The 26,214-nt window shown below is 39.6% G+C and overlaps 1 protein-coding gene across 11 annotated transcripts; it reads left to right on the top strand.

The window, feature by feature from the left end:
• Positions 1-1,011: 1,011 nt before the first annotated feature.
• On the top strand, positions 1,012-24,862 carry ndrg4 (NDRG family member 4). 11 transcript variants are annotated; one of them, XM_028986577.1, is made up of 19 exons: positions 1,073-1,165; positions 1,815-1,888; positions 6,588-6,678; positions 8,204-8,335; positions 10,970-11,008; positions 13,334-13,439; positions 16,372-16,492; positions 16,717-16,779; positions 16,874-16,934; positions 17,018-17,104; positions 17,212-17,268; positions 17,612-17,715; positions 18,619-18,675; positions 19,407-19,458; positions 19,833-19,880; positions 20,521-20,556; positions 20,996-21,047; positions 22,005-22,043; positions 22,720-24,862. In XM_028986577.1, the coding sequence occupies exons 2-19, from the start codon at positions 1,815-1,817 to the stop codon at positions 22,872-22,874; spliced, it is 1,374 nt and encodes a 457-aa protein (XP_028842410.1). In that variant the 5' UTR covers positions 1,073-1,165; the 3' UTR covers positions 22,875-24,862. The 11 variants fall into 11 exon arrangements, with proteins under 11 accessions (XP_028842412.1, XP_028842416.1, XP_028842409.1 ...); XM_028986576.1 differs by lacking the exon at positions 22,720-24,862 and having other exon boundaries at positions 1,072-1,165; positions 22,005-22,703; XM_028986578.1 differs by lacking the exon at positions 22,005-22,043 and having other exon boundaries at positions 1,074-1,165; positions 22,720-24,861.
• Positions 24,863-26,214: the final 1,352 nt, after the last annotated feature.

The raw sequence follows: 26,214 nt of genomic DNA on the forward strand, positions 1-26,214 counted from the left end.
ACAGTGAATATCCAGTTACCCAGTTACCCTTGTGTCTGTGTGCTTGCCTTCCATTTCATGACACTAATGTATCTTTGGTGCTAAGTAGCAGCAGAAGCAGGCTGAAGACAGTCCAGACACATATAAAGACACATATAATGGCCTAAGGAAAGATGCTGTGCTTGTACATCAGTGAAAATGTCTGTGGAAGGGTGCAGAGGCTCAGTTTCCCAAATATCACTGTGTGTGTGTGTGTGCGTGTGTGTGTGTGTGTGTGTGTGTGTGTGCATGCGCCTGCCACACTGCCTTTGTGTGGGTGTGTGTAATGAAAATGACTAATCCTTGTGATCTGCGCCTCATCTTTAAAGCTCCGGCCACACAATGGGCTTTACGTCTTCTGTCAGGAGTTGGATGTCACAGGTGGGAGGGAACATACCACTGCTACACGGTCAGCACAAATGTGGCTTTAATCTGATGTTATCCAGATTGGTGTTGCCAGATTGGGCATTCATAAGAATAAATAATAAAGTATAAAGTGAAGTAATTGTCACATGTGATACACAGCAACACACGGTGCACACAGTGAAATTTGTCATCTGCATTTAACCCATCACCCTTGGTGACCAGTGGGCAGCCATAACAGGCACCTGGGGAGCAGTGTGTGGGGATGGTGCTTTGCTCAGTGGCACCTCAGTGGCACCTTGGCGGATCAGGATTTGAACCAGCAAACTTCTGATTACGGGGCCTCTTCCTTAACTGCTAAGCCACCACTGCCCCCTAAATAAGATATATTGTTGAAACAATTTTTTATTTAAATATTTTGGGGCAGTTTTATGTGGGGCTGCAGTCTACTGCTTACAGTACTGTCGTTGTTCAGGTTAGATGCTCATATGCATCAATATATGTAATACTAGCATGTCATAAATGTTTTGGTAACTTTTGTCCTGGCTGCCCTTCCCTCACCGTCTGATCTTTTGGTGCAGCTCAATTCTCATGCTGCATCACCCCCTCTAACACGTGCTCTCTGTTTATGACTAAGGGGAGGGAGGGAGAAAGAGAGATAGTGCAGACCTCATTGGGCAGACATCGTTCTCTATCACACACAAGTGGGTGGTGAGTCAGAGAGAGAGGCAGCAGCAGCAGAAGGAGCACCAGCACCAGCGTGAAGTCCACCAGAAGAAGACAGGTAAGCCTGCTCCCCTTTCCTTGTCAGAGCACAACAGATATGGGGCCATCAATCAGGGAGTTGGTGGCTGGAATGGGGTGGGCTTGCGGTTGTTTTGGATGGGGACTTGTTACTCAGGTCCTCCCTCCACAGACAAACACACCCTTGGTGGTTGTCGCAGAGCTGCTGCAGGGCTGACAGGAGGAAATTTATTAACACAGTAAAATGTGCAAGATGACGCAGTAACAGTTCAGAAACATGAAGCAAGGGGGCTATAGTCCAAAAAAAATTGCGATTGCCATTTCATGAGATTTCATTTGATTGTGCCTCTTAACAACTAACTGCATGCCTGCTGTTCTTTAGTCACTATTAACGTATCCCATCATATCTGATGTGAATTAGAGATCCATGAATTTGACAGCGGGGTTCTAGCACCCTTCTGTGTGTTTGCGTGCCTGTAACTGTTGGCTGCTGCTCAGACAGGGAGGTGTCGGTTGACAGGATCCTTTTATGGATTAAGGAGAAAGGAATTAGTGGCCAAAACTCAGCACAAACGCAAAAAAACAGGTTGATTCTTTGTTCTCTAGCTCTTTAACAAATGAACGCTTCCTCAAAGAAGACCTCATTCTTGTGTTCAACCCAACGTCAATTTCTTATTTTGTACTGCTAGATGGGGCCTGGATTATTTTGGAACTTCCCGTCAAAGGGTAGCTGCTCCATTCCTCAGAGTCTGCTGCAGTCAATGTACGTAGCGCCCTTCCAAACTGTAAAACCCTTTAGACCCTTCTTCATCTTTTTTTGGTATTCAGACCATATTTTCATCCATTGTCCATCTACTGTAAGCCCACGAGTCACTAGTGGCACTGGGGTTTTCTTTCTAGCCCACATTTTCTGTGCCAGTCAATGTCTAATTGTTACAAGCCAATGGCCAGGGACTGAATGGTTTGGTTCTTTAATCCCATGAGCCACTGGATGCATGGCTCTGCATCATTGTCCTGAGACACCATCATACCCATCATACTGCCGCTTTAGTTGCCACCTGCACAGCTTCGCTTCCACTAAGGTTTCACTCTTTCTAATGATTTTAGATTAGCATATCAGCATTGGACGTTATGCTTCAGACAGCGTTATGTTTTTTTTTTTTGTCTGAGGTCAAGTTCTACCAGTTTCAATGTGGACGTGAATTTGACCTTTACAGCTTGTTGATGATAAATGACACAAAACTCACCTCCCTTCACCCTCAATTTAAAGCACTTTGATGATACTAGTGCTGAATACAAGGACTTGGTTGTAAGTTACAGCTAGCTATTACTTTTTCCATGAGCGCATGGAGTTCTTATAAAGTCCAGAGATCTTTGATGAAGATACAGTGCTGTCTGTCTGAACAGGAAAGGGTTAAGTCAGTAGTCCTTTCATCACTGCTGCAGGCGGCCACATACCTTCCTACCTTCTGGCTTTCTGGCTGAGGCCCATTTTGCTGGGACCATGCTGACAGGAGGATGGGTGAGGCAGATTCCGCAGGGGGCAGGTTGAGCCATGGGCACATGCCATTGCCCAGTGACGAGATCCTTCCCTTGGTCAGAAAGTGTGAAGTGGACCCACACTGGGAAAGGAAACAGTCATGCAGACTAATGTGGGAAATCCATAAATATGTCCGTACTGGCAATTGGAATCTGGAAATCTCTCTTTGTGTGTCTGGTTTATGTTCCAGTGTGTCTCTAAGGGCGTCTGCATGAATCACATTGATCAACATGTTCTTTTGAGACATTTCCCTGTTGGACGTTCTGTAGCATGTTTTAAATGCTCCAGATATCTGTCCATCTGAACTATTTACAACATTTATCAGACCCCCTTATCCAGGAGTAAGGGCCCCAAGGACTGCCTGTGACTAAACAAATATAGAAAATAATACTGGAAAATACATCTACAGAACAAACACTTTCCCAGTAGCTCAAAATGACCGGCTTATGTAAAAAATAATTCACATTCAAATACAGCGAGAAACTCTTGCAGAATCTCCATCCTGGCCCCCCTTTTTTTTTTTCCAAAAATTGATTGTTTTTTGTATATGGGGTCAGACACTCTCCCTTTCCCAGCATGCAAGGTTCTATGGATTTCCTGTCAGAGAGAATGGCCTTCATTCTGCTGCCCAGAATCTCTAAACCTCATTCACATGTTTACTGTACAAAGTTAATCTGGGTGTTCAGGCAGCCATCACCTTATTCTAAATTTATGGTGTATCTCTCACTATGCTATAGTAAGTGATACATTTCACACCTTCATAGCACATCTGATTTCCAACAGTATACATCAGCGGCAACCCCTCATTTCTGTCACGGATTGCTGTCTTTTTGTTGAATACCAATGCTGACCTGTATGGGTGGTAGTAGCCTAGAGGGTAACACACTCGCCTGTGAACCAGAAGACCCAGGTTCAAATCCCACTTACTATCATTGTGTTCCTGAACAAGAATGATACTCTGGGCATCTGGTAAATGCTGTAAATGCTGTAAATGTAAATGTTTCACAATGACCTATTTTAATTCAGAGTTCTTTCCCCTGTGCCCCCTCTATTTATTGCCCAATGAGTCCCAACTTTGGAATGGATGAGATGTTTAGAGTTTGCTCTTCATATATGGGATGGGACAGATGGAGTTACCTGATGGAAAGGTTGGGAAGGAGTAAATGCAGTGATAAAATTAAGGGGTGAAAGGTAAACCAAATCCCAGATCCCAGCTAGGCCTGCTGGAGGTTGTCATAGCAACAGGCTCTTGGTATTAACTGTGTCCCAGAAAAAAAGCATAAAGAGCAGAGATAAATTAGAACAGAGGTATACAGGACACAGTTCAGCACAATTAGATAGACAGATATTTAAAATGTTGGCTTCCACAAGTAAAATATGATTGAAAATGCATTTTATAAGGAGGGGGGAGGTGTCTTAACCAGAGGTAACAGCCTACATTTCCTGCCAAAAACTGGGAAGTCTTGGAACATCTTGGAACAAATATAGCTTCCAGTTATTCCTTATTTCACAGCAGTCTTATGTAAGGCCTGCAGAGTACAGTTGGCATGAGTGTGTGATTAGAACGGCAGCAGGGGTGCAGTCTGGCACAGATTTCTGTTGTAGCCATGGAGAAAGCACAGAGAAAGCTATTAAATTAGAGAAGATTTCAGTTTCACGAAATTATGTGAAAATGAAATCAGCCATCAGTTTAAGACAGCAAGGAAACTTTTAGTCAAGTCATTTTAGAAATCCTCCAGAACAGTTATAACACTTCACATTTCTAAAACTAGTGTGATATGCTTGTACCAAGTTTACAAGAAACATCCTACTATACAGTACAGGCCAAAAGTTTGGACACACCTTTTCATTCAATGTGTTTTCTTTATTTTAATGACCATTTACTTTGGTAGATTCTCACTGAAAGCATCAAAACTATGAATGAACACATGTGGAGTTATGTACTCCACAAAAAGTGGAGACCTGGCCTCCACAGTCACCGAACCTGAACCCAATCGAGATGGTTTGGGGTGAGCTGGACCGCAGAGTGAAGGCAAAGGGGCCAACAAGTGCTAAACACCTCTGGGAACTCCTTCAAGACTGTTGGAAAACCATTTCAGGTGACTACCTCTTGACGCTCATCAAGAGAATGCCAAGAGTCTAAAAAGCAGTAATCAGAGGGAGGCTTTTTATAAACTACAATATAAAACATGTTTTCAGTTATTTCACCTTTTTTGTTAAGTACATAACTCCACATGTGTTCATTCATAGTTTTGATGCCTTCAGTGAGAATCTACCAATGTAAATGGTGATGAACATAAAGAAAACACAATGAAAATGTAAATGTTCGTTCCAGAGTTTGTATTGTCATTTTTTTGGTTTCTGATTGTGTCCAGCCATAGTACATAGTGTCATAACATTCCTGCTGTATAATCTGTTTCTCAGGATTTTCACATTTTTTCTATTGTCTCATGTCCTCATAAGCTCATGGAATTTTATCCTGTCTTGGTGCAAGTGTAAATTGTATCTAACCCCCTGTATGTTCAAAGTTGTGCAAATACGTCCATTCATGCACCCCATTGCAATGACAATTATGTATGAAAACATGTAGAAAGTGTTGGTTGAAAAGGGGCTATAATACAAATACAATACAATACAAAATACAATACAAAAATGTATAAATACATTATAATTTTTCTTCGTCTAGCACCTAACAATCTTTGAGCATGCTCTTCACTGACAAGTTTGAGCCTTATCAGGGCTCTTAGTTTGTAAACTCAATATTCTATAGAAATCGAACAAGAATTTCTGGTGTCTTCCTCTTGTAAGTCGCTTTGGATAAAAGTGTCTGCTAAATAAAGTAAAGTAAAGTAAAGTAAAGTATAAACAAACAAACAAACAAACAGGGGGCAGATAAAATATCACTTGTGAAAAGCACTCCTGCTGTTTGATCTGTTTCTCAGGATTTTCTCATTTTTCTGGATGCTAAAAACCTTTGTCATCAAACCTTTGTCTGGTCTTAGACTCTGAACACTGATTAGAAAACGTAGGCTTTGTTCTGCAGTGTAAAATACTTGTCAAAAGGGTTGTCCAGAAAAAGACTGGGGTGTTGTTTAAATTATTGACTGATTTGTGATTGGCTATGGGAAAGGGTTACTGGATGGTGGTCCATCTTCCATGGAGTATATATGTTTTAGTGTCTTAATAACATAAATATAAAGTGTAATGAACTGTTTCTACCATCTACTAATGGTAAGGCAATTTCAATAAAATTCAGTGTGTATATGATGCTGGCGAGTGTTGCTGCCTGTATAAATTTATACCCGTGATATGAGTCATAGTTAGCCTGCTGCATGGGGCTGCTGCACGCATCCCTGTGTGCTCGTAGACTCATGCTTCCATATTTTCAGTGACCCAGACCACACCCACATCCTCCACTCCAGACTACATTTTGGCTTATTTGGCTTTTGGCCACATTTTTACTTATTGGTCATTTGTTAACGGTACTGGGTTTATCTGGGATTAAAGTTGCAAGTGAGAGTTGCCCCCTTTCAGCAACCTTTGTCCACCGCCTCCACCCCTCATCCTCCCATTTCACTGTGTCGATATGATGATGGGTGCAGAGGGACAGTCCTTGCCATCTCACTCCTCTGGGGGATGTTGTAATAGGCTGAGGGGTTACTACACATCATTCATGGCCATGTTTGGTTATGGAGAACCACACAACAGGACCTTCTGGCTTGACAGCTAGTTCCATCCCTTGATGTACAGGTGATGGACAAATATAAGTTTGATATTGAATCTAGCTGGAATATCGTCTGGTAAGTGACTCTCCAGAACAATAACATGGCCATCCATGCTATATATAGTTGACTGGTTTATATGGATGATAGAGGCCATTTAACCTCAGGTGTCTGTGTATGTGTTGGTATGAAATCTGCAGGTTACTGTCCAGGATGGCTGCAATGAAGGAGCACCAGTTTACTGAGGAGAAACCCCTTCTGCCTGAGCAGAGAGGCCAGGACACACCACTGGTGAGAATTTCAACAAATGATGGGTCGATGGTCCAAAAGGCATTTCTTATTCCAGATTTCCAGTATTATAGCGCATCAGATTTATTCATTTATCCAAAACATGCATTCTGTCAGGACACCATCCGGGTGCCCCCAGTAAGAGTAAATTTTTTCTACTGTAATCAGAAGTTTGCTGATTCAAATCCCGATCCGCCAAGGTGCCACTGATGTGCCACTGAGCAAAGCACCGTCCCCACACACTGCTACCGGGCGCCTGTCATGGCTGCCCACCGCTCACTCAGGGTGATGGGTTAAATACAGAGGACAAATTTCACTGTGTACACCGTGTGCTGTGTAAAGTGACAATCACTTTACTTTCTCACTTTCTTAATTAATCTAATAACATTTACAAAAATATGGTCTTGAAATCTGCATTGACCTTCCTGGTTTGTGTAAAGCTTGTGAAAAATCTTCACTGAGCTCCTTGAACTTTTCCACTGTTGTGAGTATTGGTAAATCCAAAGAGTGCCAGAGAAGCTACAAGTCAATCATGATCACTAATTAGAAGTTAGTAGGCATTGACATTTTTAAGTTAAAAGACGCTGTAGAACCTTCAGCACCACCTATTTAAGAATTTAAGTGGGTGTAAAAATGCTCTCACCATCTGACCAATTTGGAACACTTTTTGGATTGACTTGCTGATGGTAATTGACTCCTACCCAAGAAGACTGAATGCTGTAATTAAGTATTCCAAACAATTCCACTTCCAAATCTAGAGGAACAATTCGAACAAATTATTGCATTGCATGCAAGTCCATGATGGTTCTTTTTGGTTCTGTGAATCCTGTAGACTTTTTAAATATGGTATTAATACATTTCCCCATGTGCTGTCATTGTGACATGAAAATGGCTTGAATAATCAGGAGCTGTACAATAAGTTACATATTATTACACTATTTAATAATGTATAAGCGTATTTGTTTCTATTTCCATGGGATATTTAGGCCACTTATATTTCCATCTGCGGCCAAAAGATGACAAATGTGAAGCCTGGTGTATATTTAAAGTTTAAAAATTTGTTTTGTGTCCTGGTTATATATTGAGAAGAAGAAATATGTATGCAAGCGGATTACTCTCCACCAGCTTAGCTTCTTACACAACATGGCTTTAACACACTTTTAATGCTGTGTGAATACTGAGAGTCTGTGAGCTAATGCAGAGCGATTGGCATGAAGCAGCAGCACCTGAAGGCCCTGAGAGCGAGTGGGCACTGACTGCCTGTACCTTTCACTCAAACTGACGCAAAACACAAATTCATTAGTTTGATTACAATGGACATTCATCAGAGCAGCCGAGGCTGTCCCGGATGTTGCATAACCATGCTAATCAACGCACAGTGGGGGTTTTGTTCATTACTCATTAGGTTTCCTCATTACTGCCAGCAGACTCCACTTCCAAAATACCTTCCTACCCTCGATGTCACTCTTCAGTCCACCAGGGGGCGCTCTGATGTAACTCATCTGTGTTTTTGTTTTCTGTGAGGCAGCAGAAAGACCAGGGCGATGGAGCATGCTCCATTAACACTCAGCCCCGGGCTGGCCTCCGTCCCCGCCGTTGGCATGCTATAGCACGCCACTGGCTCCATGTCACCCGGCAACGGACCAGCGGGGGCATTCCGGTAACTACAGGTCCCACAAACCTGTTCTTCCCCAATCATCGCCGTTCCTCACTTGTCTTCTTTTGTGTGCTTTTGCACTCAAACTCAAACAGCACAACCGCTTGTTTTCTGTGATCTGTGCTCACCTACAAACCATGATACTCTGCTTACCAAACAATGCTGCCACTTTTTTTCTGCTTCATTCAAACTAAAGCTTAAAGGTGCAGTATGTTGCCAACCGAAAGTTCCTTCCTCACTCATTCTTTTCGAAGCATGTTTTCAAAGTGACGGTGGCCATCACAAGCTGATGCTGGATCCAGGCTGCAATTTCAACGGTCTAGGCTGCTGTAGGAACATGGGCTCTGTAAAGCAAGGCCTCAGATATTCATTGCAGATATACAAAAGCATGCAAAAGTCTAGGTGCCCTTATTGAAAATGTCTGTGAATAGTGATCAGGAGATGCATATTCCATACATTCAGCAAGAAAAACACTTTTTCTTTCAATGTAAAAAGTGAACACTGGCCAAACGTAAAAAAATTTAAGTAATCTGTCACACCTAATATTTTAGCATGACATAATACATTTGAAGTATAGCCAGCTTTCAGTTTTTTTAGTTTGTAGCCTCCTCCTGTTTTATAAATAATGGGGTTCCTAGCATCTCAAGAAAAAAACTTAAATCTTGATATGCTAGGAAAATCCTTAAAAAAGCCCATGGCCATTAGAAGAATCAGAGAATTTACAGATCAACATTTGGAACCTTAATAAATTTCACCTGAGAACTCAGATGTACTGGGATGCCCCAAAACATTTTACTCTACAATTGTACAAAACAGAAATAATAATTTTTAGCTTTTGTTAATTTGTTATGGTGATTTGTTCACTGAACTGTTCACAGTAAGATAAATTTTAAGCAAGGGAGGTCAGACTTTTGCATGCCACTTTAGGTTTATATAATAATAATAAAAAACATTTAAGAACACTATTTAATTTCTGATTAAAAACTAATTGTACCTACAACACATTTAATGTTATTTCAACATCACCTTCTGTATAATAATGGAGTGAAACAGTAACACTCTCAAACAATCTTTCTGTACTGCCCAGTAGTCTCTCTAGCCAAGAGCTGACACCTGCTGGTGTAGGAGGACAGCAGTATTTGTTTCACCTGATGCTCCTCTCCAACAGAGGCAACCCTGGACAACCAGTACAGCGCCAGTCCTATGAGACCTGCTCTGAACTCAGCCCAGTTGGGAGAGCAGCAGCTGGGTTCTAACAACATAGAAATTCACTTTAAAACATATTCTTCTTTATACATTCATCCAAAAATGGAACCGTCTTCCACTGCTGGGTTCTAACCATGTAGAATTTTACTTTGGCACACATTCTCCTTTACACATTTATCCAAAATGGAACCGACACCCATAGCTGGGATCATGCAAAATTTAACATCTATATGCAAAACACACATTCTCTACAATTTTACAAATGTGGGGCAGTGGAAGGCCTAGCAGGTAAGGAAGTTGACCTGTAATCACAAGGTTGCCTGTTCAAATCCCAAACCGCCAATGTGCCACCATCTCCACACACTGCTTTTTGCTTTAACAAACCATCTCCTTTACAAATTCATCCAAAATGGAACCGCCTCCCACAAGTGGGTTCTAACCATGTAGTATTTCACTTTAACACACATTCTCCTTTACAAATTAATCCAAAATTTAACTGCCTCCCACAGCTTGGTTCTAAATATGTAGAATTTTACTTTAACATAAATTCTCTTTTACACATTCATCCAAAATGGAACCGCCTTCCACAGCTGAGTTCTAACCATGTAGAATTTCTCTTAAACACACATTCTCCTTTACAAATTAATCCAAAATTTAACCACCTTCCACAGCTGAGTTCTAACCACATAAAATTTCACTTTAACACAAATTCTCGTTTACACATTCATAGAAATTGGAACCTGCTCCCGCAGCTGGGTTCTAAACATAAATAATTTCACTTTTCAACCCACACTGTCTTTTACACATTCATCCAAAAGTGAACTGCATCTTACAGCTGGGTTTGAACCACATATAATTTCATTTTAACACGAATCCTCTTTTACAAATTCATCCAAAATTGAACCGCCTCCCATGGCTGGGTTCTGACCATGTAGAGATTCATTTTAACACACATTCTCATTTACACATGCATCCAAAATGGAGCTGGGTTCTCACTACATTGAATTTCACTTTAACATACATTCTCCTTTACACTTTCATTGAAATTGGAACCACCTCCCACAGCTGGGTTCTAAACATAAATTTCTTTTTAACCCAGGTTCTCTTTTACACATTCATCCAAAATGGAACTGCCTTTTACAGTTGGGTTCTAACCATAGAGAGTTTCACTTTAACACACATTCTCCTTTTTCACATTCATCCAAAATGTAACTACCTCCCACAGCTGGGTTTTAAAATTCAGCAATACCCCTTCAATATATCTGGCTTTTACTGTTACTGTGTGTCCAGATGACATGTCCTTCTTTTGTTGGACTGATGCTTTCAGATGTCTATACTACAGGCCCAAAGCTCTATGTTATGCTATACTGTTCCACTGTTGATCTAATTCTTTTTTTGAGGGTTAATGCAATATTTATCTGTGTTTGACAGGAGAACTGTGAGATGTTTGTGGCTGAAAGCGGCTGGAAGGTACACACACACATACACACTCTCTCTCTCTCTTTCTCTCTCAAACACACACACATACACACACAATTCAGACTTACAAAGTACTCCCAAACAACATTTTAATAAGAGTTACATATATTAACCATTTGACTGGATGTGATTATGCATTAATGACCTGTGTAAACGTTTTTCACATTAAATCCTGTTTAATTACAGGTACAGGAAACACAGCTTTCCCCACACAGCTTCAATTATCATTGAAATATCCACATTAATAAGAAAATATTCTTCTTTTTATCTTGATATTTAAAAGCACGTTTGACAAAGCAGTACCAATGTTACAGGGCTCTGCTAGAACACAGAATTAAGTGAGTTCAGGCTTGCTCTGACTGCAGTTTTATTGTGTGTCATTACCCTCTAGTGGTGAGAGCACATTTGCAGCTTCTGACGACATTGGAGGTGTGCTGAAAATGTAAATAGTTGGCATAGAACAGGTCAAGGAGATAGCACTGTTGCTAGGTTGCAGTTTATATTAAAACACGCAGTAGATCTCTTTCTCACTATCCCTTTCTTCCCTTCTTTTTAAGATGATACTATGATGATACTTAAAAGGGTACTTTGTCACTATGCAATAAATACTGTTGTGGACATTGCTGCCTAGATAAAAGTTACCATATTCTCCCAAATTGCCAGTATATGAATGAGCAATTTGCAGGTTGTGTCAGTGGGTGTTTTCCTTTCAAAGGAGTTCATGCAGGCGGAGGTAATTGACAATTACACTGCTGGAACCTGTCCCACAACTGCACAGGGCAGGGACTCACAAATAAGTTATTTCGTAAAATGCATATAATATTATATGAATATAATATTAGTTGATAAGCTTTCTGAATTTATTGGCATAGCTGCAATGCATAGATGCATGTTGATGGTTTTCATATGTTACAAACCTAACCCCCGCAACCACATCTGCAAGATAATTTTTAATGATGGGACTGCATTTATATTATTTATAATAAATAATCTCGTGTGCAAGTTCCCCTTCTGGTCCTGGGCCTCCTTGGTGATCAGTCTTGTCATTTATATATTTCTGTTTGAACAGGTTATCATTGATCATTGAATTCATCTTAATTAATCAGAGTTAGAAACATGCAATATTTTATAATGCACATATAATTTAATACGCATTATTTGGGATCTGCTAATGCTATAATTTAACTGACTTAAATAATAATCATCCATCCAATGAACACATATACATTTTCATGTGTATGGAGAAATGAAACCGATGTACCGTGAGGAATGGTTATAGCTTGGTAGGGTTGTTGTATGTACTGGTGCTGATGAGAGATTCTGAGACAAAGATCCTGTATCCATCTCAGTCAGCCAATCACATTCCACCATCCCTGGCATCTAGCCAATGGTGGGACTTAAGCACCAGCCCCCAAGCTGGTTTTCATATAAAGGCGGAGTAGTGGCAGAATTGCATCGAGGCTGCGGCATTCATTTCCCATCACTAGAGACAGGAAGACAGGACCCTCTTCTCCAGTGTCCTCTTCCTCTCAGCGTACACACTGAGCAGCCATGCCTGAGTGCTGGGATGGGGTGAGTGGATGCTTATGTTAGTGTTCAAGGACATGAAAATAGACATTCTTAAGTAAATTTGATGCAAATCCAATATATTTAATACAGTATTCTATATTTTAGGATCTCTCAATCTCTCAAGCATAATTAACATCCCTTTTAGTTCTAAGAAATTGACTACTTTGATTCTCGTAGTAGTAAAGATGGTCAAAGCTGCACCGGATGACTTGATGTGTGTGATTTATTTCCTGGGACGCTTGGCTGACACACAAATACACTGACACACTGACACCAACATGCACAACCGCATGTAAGCATACGCCACTGAGCCCATGACCTTGAGACAGTAACTAGCTGATGGTGAAGGGTGGGTAGGTGTGTGTAGACAACAGTAACATGCTTTCCAGGCTTTATTGATATTTTGCATGTAGTGCACTATTCAAGTATTCATATCAGTACAACCGCAACATGCATCAAACCTAGAAAATTGTATGAAACATGCCCCAGTGGCATGCTAACTATATTGCACCATGAACAGGTTGCACCATGAAGATTGTCAGGTCATGAGTGTGCTCATAATTGTTTAAAGGTCTGTTAAGTTGTTGTGAATGTTCATTACTGTGTACTATTGATGGTTCTGTGGAGAGTTGTAGAGTGGAGTATTTTGAGGGATGTGTGATGTTGTTGGGATTCTTTTAAACAGTGGCTCAGTTGTAAGTGTCATGTTATGGAATTTTTGAATATTGAATACATTTGAAATTTCAGGAGCATGACATTGAGACCCCCTATGGGATGCTGCATGTGGTGATTCGAGGAGCCCCAAAGGGGAACAAACCTGCAATACTCACTTACCATGATGTGGGACTGAACCGTAAGTACCATGCTCAAGGGTCACACACAGTCTGCTAATACACTCATGTAGATGTGTCTTAAGGAAATAAGTGAGAATGACATAAAAATAAAAAATGTGCCTGTGTTTCCCGTAATAACCTCATGTACAAAATACATTTATGGATAGAGTTGTTATAGATCTATACCATGCAGATCTGTATCATTACTGTGTTTAACCAAGATGCACCCAAATCAGTCTGCAGTTGAGCTACCGGCACCAGATCAACAACACCGTCAACCAGTTTAACTTGCAGCTTTTCTGGAACATGTACAATGGGTTTGTACATACACACGTCTCCTCACAATTTGTCACACGGAATGAAAGGGTCTTAAATGCTGCTGCCTGATGCCATACTGCTCTGAACAGTTAAAACGGGTGACTGGGTCATGGGCTTACGCCAATATTCAAAAATGATCACTGGCATGACTTTGTTTGACAACTGAGAAATATGTTCACTAACTGTGGAGTTTTAAGATAAAAAAAAACGAATTATCTTTGGGGATAATGTCACCAATGCAGCCAAAAGCAGTTGCAAAATAAAGGTCTATGAGGGCACTTCACATAGTTTGGGAGCTGTCTATAATAGTTCCCATAAGATAAAATGGGGATTGTATCACATCAAATAATTTTGTTATATTCAAAATTATATACACTACCAGTCAAAAGTTTGGAAGCACCTACTCATTTATAGGTCTTTTTTATATTATAGAACAAAAATCCATCTTTCCAAATCAGGGAGCCTTCACTGTGATGCCAGTATTTTAAACTCTTGGCTTTTCTTGGACAACGGGGACAGTTCCCAACAGTCCTGTAGGTTTATGCTGAACACTGTCTTTTCATTCATTGATGTTAATGAGCATCTCATTGATAGTGAACAAACCGGCCATGAAAGGTAAAAAGAGGCGACAAATTGCCTGACAATTTATCATGCTTCCTGACCACCAAATACACATTAAGGTTAGAAGTCTCTTCATCAGCACAACGTGAAAAGTATTAATAGTATCTATCATTATCCTTTCAGTCAAGATAACCCTAATGCTGACTGTTAGTTTAGTTAGTCTGTCTGTCTACTTTATTGGATGTCAATTATACTAATACTAATTATTTGTGAAATGTATCATACTATTATTATTATTATTATGTAGTTATGATTAAAAACCTGGTTTATGTGTGTCTGACCTATGGATTACAGTGAGGCAAGCTACATATTCTCTGTGGCTGTTCACTAATCACCCAAAAGAGAATGAATGTGTTCAGCATTAAAAAATGTCCAGGTGCCTGGATTCTTACCAATGTCACTGAGCTGCACAAGTGAAAGTGAAGGAATTTTCATTGTTAAACACAGCACAGCACACAGTGCAAACAACAAAATGTGTCCTCTGCATTAACCACTGCACCTAAACTTAACAAAGGGTCAAACAAAGGAAATATGAATGTGCAGTAAACAGAAAGAAGGGAAATCTGCATTCTTCCATGAGTGGTGGAGTGGTGGTGGACACATGAAACCTCCATTCACCTTCAGCGTGTGTGTAAGAGAGATGTGCTGAAATGCTGATGTTCTCTCAGGGAACATAGTCAGGAAAGACAGTGACATGCACCATGAGTGTGAAATATAGGTCAGAAAAACGGATATGGCTCTGCAGATGCAGCACATTAGTATGCACTGCCAGTAACCATCTGACCATCAGACAGAGATGAGATGGAGGTGGAGACAGATGGAGCCTTAGACAGTATAATGCAAGAGCGTAGGGGCAGAGTAACATAGGAAAACAGTGGCCTACATAAATCACTGGCCAGTGTCTGCAGAGAGAAAGTAGGTCAGACAGCTGGAGGCAGAGCTGCTTCAACGATGTTGCTGACTCGCTGAAATGTCCTCTTACATCACAAAAAATAATAATATGGTAATCTCATACCTCTAATAATAACAAATAATGTAAAATAATGGAAGTTATTCAGTGAGCACAATAATTTAATATAACTGAAAGATTATTTTGGATGGCAGCATTAGGCAGTATTTGGAAGGCAGCATTAGATGCCCCATTCAGGTGACCTGTGAGAACAAGCATATGTGTATATGAAATAGAGTTTATATGAAGTGCGGAACCAGAACAGACTGCTACACGACACATAAAGTTAACTAAAGTGTGTGTATGTGTGTGTATACAGATTGATGATACCTTTGTTTTTGCATTCTGACTCACAGGAAACCTTAAGTAGAACAGTGGGGGGGTGTTACATTCTAGAGCCTAATTTATTTATAGCGTACTTTAGAGATCTGCATAGAGCACAGTGGTTGTGCAACTGGGTCAACTTGATTATTTATTTATTACCATACAGCAATACTCTGAGTTACAGCTTACAACCACTAAATAAGTCTTAGTAATACGCTTACTGTGTGTTCTACAGACATGAATTTAATAGCATTTCCATTTGAGTTCTCACTGTTTTTCACTTGTAACTAATAAATTATTGAAAGATTTTTTTTTCCATTTAAATAATGCTATACTGCAACATCCAACTCAACAACAATATTGTTAAAAAACAATATTTTCTTATATTTGCTGCCAATGGTATAAATGGATGGTGACAAAAGAGACACAAACATGTGAAAACATTACTCAGAGAAATAAATAAACAGAGGAGCACTGTCCCCCCAAAAACTTAACAAAAGACAATGGACAACTTCCAAATGACTTTAATGACTTTTTTCACCTGAACTGCATGCAAATTATCTTTAAATGTATATTTGTTTGAGGCTTAAGGAAACTGAAGCAAACATATATGCATTAAGACCATTCATTTTATATGGTAACGGTTGAAGTTATTCAGTTAATTTTAAAAAAGTACCAGGAATTGTAAACACGTCTCTGATGTTCCTGCAGTCTGACTGTCTTTCTCTCTCTGCACTCAGACAAGCTCTGCTTCAACACATTCTTTCATAATGAGGACATGCAGGAGATCACAAAGCACTTTGTTGTGTGTCACATTGATGCTCCTGGACAGCAGATCGGGGCTTCTCAGATGCCACAGGGGTAAGTCGTCATAAGTCTCCCATCTTGAGAGGGAACATATTCATTATTTGCCAGTGCAACATGGTAGGGACATACAGGGACATAAACTCTTTACAACCCCCAACAACCCCCTTTAAATTTTTGTGCCTTTGTGTATGTACTCATGTTCTCATACTGTTGCTTTGGTCAGGATAATGGGTCCATGGTGCACATCTGAGATTTATTCACATTTGCTGTGTTGTCAGGTATCAGTACCCAACCATGGACCAGCTTGCTGGCATGTTGCCTAGTGTCCTACAACACTTCGGGTGAGTCCTTCACATGTCTCCATGCAGGCCACCAGGCCAAATTAGGATTAACAGTTAATCATTGGGCTTCTTTTTCTTTTTTGTTCCTCTATAGGTTTAAGAGTATTGTTGGAATTGGAGTTGGGGCTGGAGCTTATATCTTGGCTAAATTTGCAGTAAGTTGTGCTTGAAATCTCCAGAAACAAAAATAGACCAATGTGACCAACAGAATGATTAAACTGCCTGTCATTGTCTGCAGCTGATCTTTCCTGAGTTGGTTGAGGGACTGGTCTTGCTCAACATTGACCCTAATGGGAAAGGTTGGATTGACTGGGCAGCTACAAAGGTTTAAATCCCTATTTGTTCTCAAAAGCCTGACAAGTAAAAAAAAAAAAAAAAAGAAGATTACATAAATTAAGTAACACTGCAACACATACATCATAATTTTTACAGCTGTCTGGACTCACCAGTGCCATGCCTGATACAGTCCTGCCCCATCTCTTCAGCCAGGTAATTATTCAAGCACAAACATAATCACTGGTAATAGGTACAGGTAATTCTATTTTACAGGAATCTTTGTTCAGATACGCTTTAATGTTCAGACTGGATTTATCTCTCACTCATGACCCTTATTTTACTGGAATTTGGGATTTTTATGAAACATCCCCATATTTGAACAAAGTAGATGAAGAGAACCCAGTTCAAAAAAAGAGATATTGATTTTGATTATCTATTCACTGAGGACAGATTATTCTAAAGAGCTTGTCTTTATAAAAGCATGTGAACATTGATTAGATTTGTGCATTTTAAATCAACACCCAAACAACTAAGTGTGTGTCTGTTTATTTTACAGGAAGAGCTGGTGAGCAACACTGAGCTGGTGCAGAGCTACCGGCACCAGATCAACAACACCGTCAACCAGTTTAACTTGCAGCTTTTCTGGAACATGTACAATGGGTTTGTACATACACACGTCTCCTCACAATTTGTCACACGGAATGAAAGGGTCTTAAATGCTGCTGCGTGATGCCATACTGCTCTGAACAGTTAAAACGGGTGACTGGGTCATGGGCTTATGCCAATATTCAAAAATGATCACTGGCATGACTTTGTTTGACAACTGAGAAATATGGTCACCAACTGTGGAGTTTTAAGATAAAAAAACGAATTATCTTTGGGGATAATGTCACCAATGCAGCCAAAAGCAGTTGCAAAATAAAGGTCTATGAGGGCACTTCACATAGTTTGGGAGCTGTCTATAATAGTTCCCATAAGATAAAATGGGGATTGTATCACATCAAATAATTTTGTTATATTCAAAATTATATACACTACCAGTAAAAGTTTGGAAGCACCTACTCATTTATAGGTCTTTTTTATATTATAGAACAAAAATGAAAATGCTGAACTATGGAATGTTACATGTAAGGTTATGTAATGAACAAAAACAAAAACAGACATTTCCATCTTTCCAAATCAGGGAGCCTTCACTGTGATGCCAGTATTTTAAACTCTTGGCTTTTCTTGGACAACGGGGACAGTTCCCAACAGTCCTGTAGGTTTATGCTGAACACTGTCTTTTCATTCATTGATGTTAATGAGCATCTCATTGATAGTGAACAAACCGGCCATGAAAGGTAAAAAGAGGCGACTGAAAAAACTGATTCATCAAACATCACTTCACTTTCTCTTCATACAAAAATACTAAATATGTTTCTTGTATTGGATTCTTCAAAATGGCTCTATCTCAGTCTCCATAACCACCACAGAGAAGGTGTGTCCAAACTGTTGACTGATAGACAAAATTGTGATATCACATCTTCATGCTTATACAAATATTGTGTGTTATGCGTTTTACAGTCGTAGGGACCTGGAGATGAATCGCAGTGGGACGGTGCTCAATGCAAAGACTCTGAGGTGAGTTTGCCATCCAGACTGGGAATTAAAACTTGAGGATGAATGTGCCGACAGTCCTCTTAAGAGTGTGCTGGGTATGTTCAAATAATGAAGGCAGCTGAAATAGATGAGACCAGCATGTCTTGGGGAGGCCTGCATACAAGAGAGGGCACATCCCATATTCTGATGTCTGTTAGTGCCACCTCTCACCCTGCATCCATTCACTGAGATCTTTATTGGGATATCTGGTGGTAGTAGCCTAATGGGTAACACACTCGCCTATGAACCAGAAGATCCGGGTTCGAATCCCGCTTACTACCATTGTGTCCCTGAGCAAGACACTTAACCCTAAGTTGCTCCAGGGAGACTGTCCCTGTAACTACTGATTGTAAGTCGCTCTGGATAAGGGCGTCTGATAAATGCTGTAAATGTAAATGTAATGTAAAATCTGGTGTCTTGTCTGGTCTAGAAGTGCTTCAAGACTCATATTTTTTCCACTTCCCAAGAAAGTCACAATCACTGACGTCAAACTGTCCATTACACTACATGCTTCAACATGTGGACTCTGGACTGGAAAGAACCATCACAATTCTGTGTGTGTGTGTGCAGGAAATTATCCTAAGGCAGCTCACCCAGTTAACTGCACCTGCCAGCAACTTCCTGTCAGGCTATTAACAGCATGTATGTTTTTTAATTCTGATTTAAAGATGTTTGCGGCACTACTTTTATCAACAATGTGCTTTGTATTTCAGGTGCCCAGTCATGCTGGTTGTTGGGGACAATGCTCCAGCAGAAGAGGGTGTGGTGAGTCTCTCCACTCTTCTCCTTCGAAACTTTTTGTTTTGAGGCTGTAAGTGGTTCTCACATAGAATAAAAGTCAATGAAGTCCACCTGGCATCTGGGACCTCTGCAGGTGTTGAGATCAACATTGCAGACTTTCTACAGCATGGAGGCCATTTCAGGAAAGCTTATGCCATTTACCAACAGCAACAGTATGAGGAGCAGCAAACAACAGAGTATAGGCAGAAGAGCTGATGTGTACTGAATAGAGGAGAGTGGATGTGGCAGCAAGATGGTGTCTGAGAGCTGAGTGTGTATGAGAGCAACATCATATCTTCTTCACATCTCTTAATTTTATTGGTTTATTTTTGCATTTTCCCTTTTTCACGTTTCTCCAGGTTGAATGCAACTCTAAGCTGGACCCAACCAACACCACCTTCTTGAAGGTACAAAATAAGAAACACGTTATTGTACACTGTTTTTGTTTCACTTTACACCAATACATGGAAAGAAAAGAAATATTACCTTCAACCTTTTTTATACAGTACAACCAGTGTGCACAAGTTCACAAACCATCTACATCAGTCAGCACAGCTTAAAATCTTGTCTTTCATGTTGCTCCTTGAACACGCTTATGAAATGAAGGTACTGCAGTACCAATTTGTTTGTAAATATCAGCTTGTATCAGCTCATTATTTTCTGTACCAGGATAATCTACCAGGAGACACTGTTTTACTGTGAGCGTGTACACTAAACAAGTAAAGGGTACTAAGTAAAACAATATTTTATTAATACAATATATGTAATTAGAACAATCCAATAAAGAATAAAAAGATTCTCATTTCAAGCCTTTTATTTCAAACTTTCAAACATGTCAGACAAACAGAATAACGGATACATGTTGCTATTTGTTATTATCTGGTCTGATCATCATCAAATAATTTTATCAATGTGTTTTCGGACAACATTGTAAAACATTGCAAAAAACTCCTACTATTAAACTATGAAACAGGCATCAGTTCCAGGCCAAATATGAGATCAGACATTCCATTTGCAATATCCAGTGAAACTTTCTCTCTCTCTTAGATGGCGGACTCTGGTGGAATGCCCCAGATTACACAGGTTAGACTTTAGCATTGCCTCTATAACGATAAAGATCATATTTAAATGTTTATTGAAAACTATATATATCCCCGGACTTCTACACAATTTGGATTTTGATTGTGTCAACTACTGTGTGTGTGATAACCAAGTGCCACTGGGTTTAGAGACCTGGCACCTGTTAACCTGATTATTGGGATCGGCAGCTGGGAGTGATCAGGACCCAACAATCAGGTTAACTGGTGTGAGTTGGCTAAGATCACATTCCCCTGTCGATCATTAGATGTGTGTGATGCTGTGTGTTTTCAGATTATTGTGCTGTCTTCAATATTAAAAACACTAAGTTCAACATGTTGTACGCCTGTGTCATCACCCCTCATTGACGTAGCATGACAGCATGTCCATTCTACATAAAAATATCAAAAATAAAATACAAAAATGATTTGTTTCACTTTTACAGCCTGTAAAACTGACTGAAGCTTTCAAGTACTTCCTACAGGGAATGGGATACAGTAAGTAGATTATATAATGTTCAACTGCTTGTTCCTCTATGTGAAATGGTGTCCATATGGGGACATAAAGCTGATGGTCAGTCTGGGAGGTCAACACACAAACAAAGTGTGTTTTCACCAAACATTTTCATTAAAGGCAGTATAACAGATGCTAGACAAGGCTACACAGTTTCAGACAATAATTATACAGCGTTAAGACCAGACAATTACCAGCTACTAGCTTCAAAGAGCTGCTCCATACTGAAGTGAAAACTAAAAGGAAGTAGTAGACCACACTATCTTAAAGAGTGAGACTCCCAATAAAGAACTAAATAACTCGATAACACAACCTTCCTGAATGTATGCTGCTAATAATAAGATTTGGTTCAGATTGGGGGTTCTTTTGGGTATTTTTTGTTTCTTCAGAACCAGTCTATGTCTCAGGTTGAAATGAAACCTGATATAAGAGTTCCATTGAGCAGGTATTTCAGGAATTTAGTATGGGATTAGCTTTTTAGATTTAACGCTTCATATTCAGGGCAAAGAGTTGGTTCAAAAGACTTTTCTTGTTTATCATGGCAAAATGCAAAATAAGTTTCATGCCTTTTAATACTGTACATTTTATTTCAGACTGTTCTAACATAAAAGGTACAATCCAGAGATTTCTACATTTTCCATCTTTTCTGCTATAGTTACCATACTCTTCTTATTCACCTTCCTATTCTTTACTTGGTTTGTTTGGCAGGGGGTCTTTTTCTAGGAAGTGTCAGGGCAATAGCAGACATCTTCGGTTTCATAACAATAGGCAAGGCATTCTGGGAGGTCCAAAAAGTCTTCTGCCATGATCGTTATTGATTATTGTCTTGAAGATTGTTCTGATTAAGATGAGATTAATCCTGGCTGTAAGATAACAAAAATAGATTAAAAAATATGAAGCGGTCTGAATGCTCTGTTGTTTTAATTGTCTCCCTCTCTCAGTCGCATACGTTAAGGACCGGAGGCTGAGTGGAGGGACGGGTACTTGCTGCTTTCTGACTAGCTTGTTTCCACATTTTCAAAAGCTCAACATTAAACATTATATTTTGATTTCAAGCATATTCTGTTTACCTTTCTGCATTCAAATGCTAGTTTTCACTCTGGAGACAATAATTGCTTCTATTCTTGTATCCCTGCCATTCAGTGCCCTTTGCATGAAAAGCTCATTGTGAGTGATGAGCCCTTACAGACACATTATGAGTTTTTCATATCATTTTGGATCTCAGAATGTTTGAAATGCATGAAATTAATACTTGATCTTTGCTTACTTTCGCTTGTGAAGTTAATAATGTACAAATAGCATTACATGATAATTACTGGTTGCATGATTTACCTATGGGTCAGTTTTATGCAGTCCTTAATTGCAGTAATACTCAATTTTCAATTCTATTTTGAGCTTTAAAAAAGATTTTAATTTATGGTTGTTCAGTACATTTTGTCTGTAATTAATGCATTTATTTATATCCTCAATATTAAGAAATGCACATAAACTCTTATTGCTGTATAAATTTATATATGTATTTTTTATCATTTTGAGAAAAAAAGTTTCAATGTAAAAAAGATGGTCATGCACAAATATTTTGTCACCAAAAAAACAACATATATATATATGATTTATTTTGACATATGGACTTTCCTTTCTCTTTTTTGTCTTTAGTGCCCTCAGCCAGCATGACACGCCTGGCTCGCTCACGGACTGCATCTCTGACTAGTGCCAGCTCTCTGGATGGCTCACGCAACCGTGCTTGTACTCATTCAGACAGCAGTGAGGGTGTGGCACAGGTCAGCCACACCATGGAGGTCTCCTGCTAAGATGTTGTGTGGGTGAATGAGCGGGGGGATAGGGACAAGGGTGAGCTTGTGGTCAGTAAACTTTGTCAATCCCTTGTTCTGTTTTCACTCTTGCTGCTTTAATGTACTTCCTAGCCCCATTATCCTTGTCTAGAAAACAGTCCTCTTAATAAGTTACCTTTTAGATTTTTGTGTATAATTTTTGGATGTTGATATTTGGCCTCTGACTGAATATGTGTATTGCCTGCTCCCTCAGGCTTAATCCTTGTATCAGTACCCTTCAGATTCCTCCAAGCTCACATTAGGTCTGTCTAGTGATAGTGTCTATAAAGTAATATGGATGGTATTAAAGATGATTATGGATTTTTTTTAAAGCAAGAAACAGACTGGAAGAAACCTATGCAGGTGTCTGATGGGGCACAGTCCTTTAGTTTTTTTTTGGGAAGTTTAGCATTAAGTGAGTTGTATCAGACAATCAGATCTGTCTGCAGATGGTCCAGCTTGTAGGTGGACTTGGCTCCAGAACATTAACATCTCGCTCAGAACAGAACCAGAACTCAAGCAAGAAAACAGATAGGAACATCTCAAGTAGTACCAGTTTTAAAAGAAATGGATGTAAAACACATACGACACAGTAACACAAACATACACACAATGCACATGTCAAAGGTCTACTCATACACTCATCAGACTGCACTACACTCTGAGTAACTGAGTAATATTGAGGGAGGTATGTGAATGTCTTTGTAGTGACAGGCTTGTGATATCCGCCACCAGCTTCATGCTATTTCACTGCAGCACATTTCTCCTCGGCCCTTAACAGACTAATAATTTTTCATCTCTCATAATTGGTGGGACAGTCCAACTCATGCTGCTGCTGTTGGGGTGTTTTCTGGGTTTGAGTGTCTGTAAGAGGCGGGGCTTTTTGGAGCAAATGGCTCCTAGCACAGAATGTAGGGCAATCGCCACCCAAAACCAACCGATTTTTCCCCCATGGTGCCCCACCCCTTACAGATATGTCCAGTTGCCCCCAAAAGGGCTATGAACTGCAGACTTTTCGCAACTCTTAAGATGAAGCTTATGTTCATTTAGGGGAGAAATGGAAATAACAGATGGAGATACAAAGACATCTTTTTATAGCATTCATTTAAATAGAATATCCAAAAGATGTCCTAATTACAGGAGGCTGAAAACAGATTATAAAGGTTTGCTCAACAACAGAATATCAGCAATTATTTGACTCAGAAAATATTAATTGGGGACACAGTTCATAAATTTTTCTTGTGCTTATATATATATTAGCAGCACCATTCCGGTACAGACAGACCTGTAAAGATTTTAAGTGATTTATTCAGCGTGCTGGAGAAAAAAAGGCAACACTATCAAATTAAGGCAAAGCAGATGGGGCACTCACTGTTTCATTCCTTGCTTCTATTTGCATGCAGTGGGAAATGATAATGCATTACTGTGCTATCCTGTGGTAGTGTCTTTTTCCCTGTTTGATACCCATATTCAACTGTTGTGACATAGAGAGCATGCTGCTTCTCTGCAAGAAGCTACAGCCTTTCATTATTACTCATCCTCCAGTCTGGTAGAAATTGGCCTGGGTTCCCTGTATGAGCATTATCCTCGGAAGTTCTGTACAGTATTGTTGATATACTCCAATGTATCACTTAGACCCCCTTAACACTTCAACAACAACAAAATGTTTCTATTATTTTTCCTCGTGTATTGCACTTTTGGATTATCCTAACCTAAAATGTACTTTTAAAAAAATGTCAATGGTGTTTAATTTCCTGCAATTAGTTCATGTTAGGTTTATTATTATTAGCAAGATTTTGTATTTTGAGCAATAAGTTGTACTTTCTAACTCAATTTTGTGGGAGTCTCCCCAAGGTCAAAAATAGTATGACTGATTCCAACTTGCTTATCATGATTAAAAAATTGTATACATAAGAGGTCATGTTATGTGTTTTGAAGAGAAACAAGTAAAATTAATTTCAAATCCTCTTTGTCTTCATTTCTCATTTTACCATTTATAACATAATGACCTGCTAATTACATAATCAAATCTTACCAAACAAGAAAATATTTAAGATCCACTGTTATGGACTTAACCAACTTATTTCATCCTGGCTCTTTCTATGCAGCATCAAAGCCGATAAGTGATCACAGGTGACTCCTTTATGGCATGCTCATTTCATAAATTGGCAGACAAAATGGCTGTCCTGGAGGTTTATCAGTGAAACCATTCACACAAAAATAGAGCAAAACAGCTTCCTTTTATCAATCAGTTCCTAAAGAAAGCAAAGAATGTCCACCACAGAACACTGAAACATCACAGTCCTCCTTTGCGCACATCATTGCCATTTTTCACATCGCCATTTTGTATCGTACAGTGAATGGGTGGATGTTGAATAGTATCTATCACCCACTCAGGTTCAGGTTCCAACTGTCAGGGGCCAAGCTCAGAGTGCAATTCTGCCTTTGATAAGAGATCCCTGGATGAGGGGAGTGGCTATGGCTGTCGCCCCCGGAACTGTTCAATTTCTGCCAGCACGGGGCTATTAGAATTAATGACAAGCTGTCATTAGCTGCCGGAGCCAACATGGTAAATGTCGCAAGTCTGGTGCAAAGACTCAGGTAACTATTACCTTTATTGTGCAAACTGCGAAGAGTCAGGTAAGTCTTGCTTTTATTCTGCACCTGACCACTAGGCAACTACCACCTTGCATTATAATACAGAACCCAAACAGAAATTTTCAGTTAATGTAGTAATACAAATATATATATAAATGTATGGTATGGTATGTAGAAATTTTAACAGCAATAAAAATAAAATAGTGATCGTTCTTATTCTGGTGTAAAAAACAAAACAACTGCACAGACATAGCAATAGCTTAATCTTCCATGCAGGCCTGTGCACACTCCTTGGTGTTGCTCACCAGTGGCTCTGTGTTCTGTAAGATGGAGGGCAGGTGGCAGTGCCAGCTACGCACCATGTCCTGCACAACATTTCAACATGCAGTGCAGGGCAAAACATGAAAACTTTTCCCCCAGAAAAGTTTCAGAAAAACTGCATCACAATGGGCCAGTAGTGGCGGTTCCAGATTTTAACCCACAACCTTCCAGTTACAGGTCCGCTTCTTTACCCACTAGACCAATGTACCACTGAGGTCCCCTTGATCAAGGTACAGTTCCACCACACTGCTCACCAAGGGTGATGGGATAAATGCAGAGGACATTTCATTGTGCTTGCTGTGTATCATTTTCAATTAGGTCCACTTTTAAAATAATAACTCTGTGTTATAGTAAAAAAAAAGAACTTCTTTTTGTTACATATATTTAAACAGTTGAAACC

Source organism: Denticeps clupeoides, chromosome 7 (assembly GCF_900700375.1).
Source record: "Denticeps clupeoides chromosome 7, fDenClu1.1, whole genome shotgun sequence".
In the NCBI taxonomy this organism is placed as follows: Eukaryota; Metazoa; Chordata; class Actinopteri; order Clupeiformes; family Denticipitidae; genus Denticeps; species Denticeps clupeoides.

Coding starts and splice junctions, on each gene's coding strand:
- ndrg4 (XM_028986576.1), top strand. CDS start 1,815: ATGGGGCCTGGATTATTTTGGAACTTCCCGTCAAAGGGTAGCTGCTCC. Junction 6,679..8,203: donor GAGGCCAGGACACACCACTG/GTGAGAATTTCA, acceptor TCTGTGAGGCAG/CAGAAAGACCAGGGCGATGG. Junction 16,493..16,716: donor GCTTCTCAGATGCCACAGGG/GTAAGTCGTCAT, acceptor CTGTGTTGTCAG/GTATCAGTACCCAACCATGG.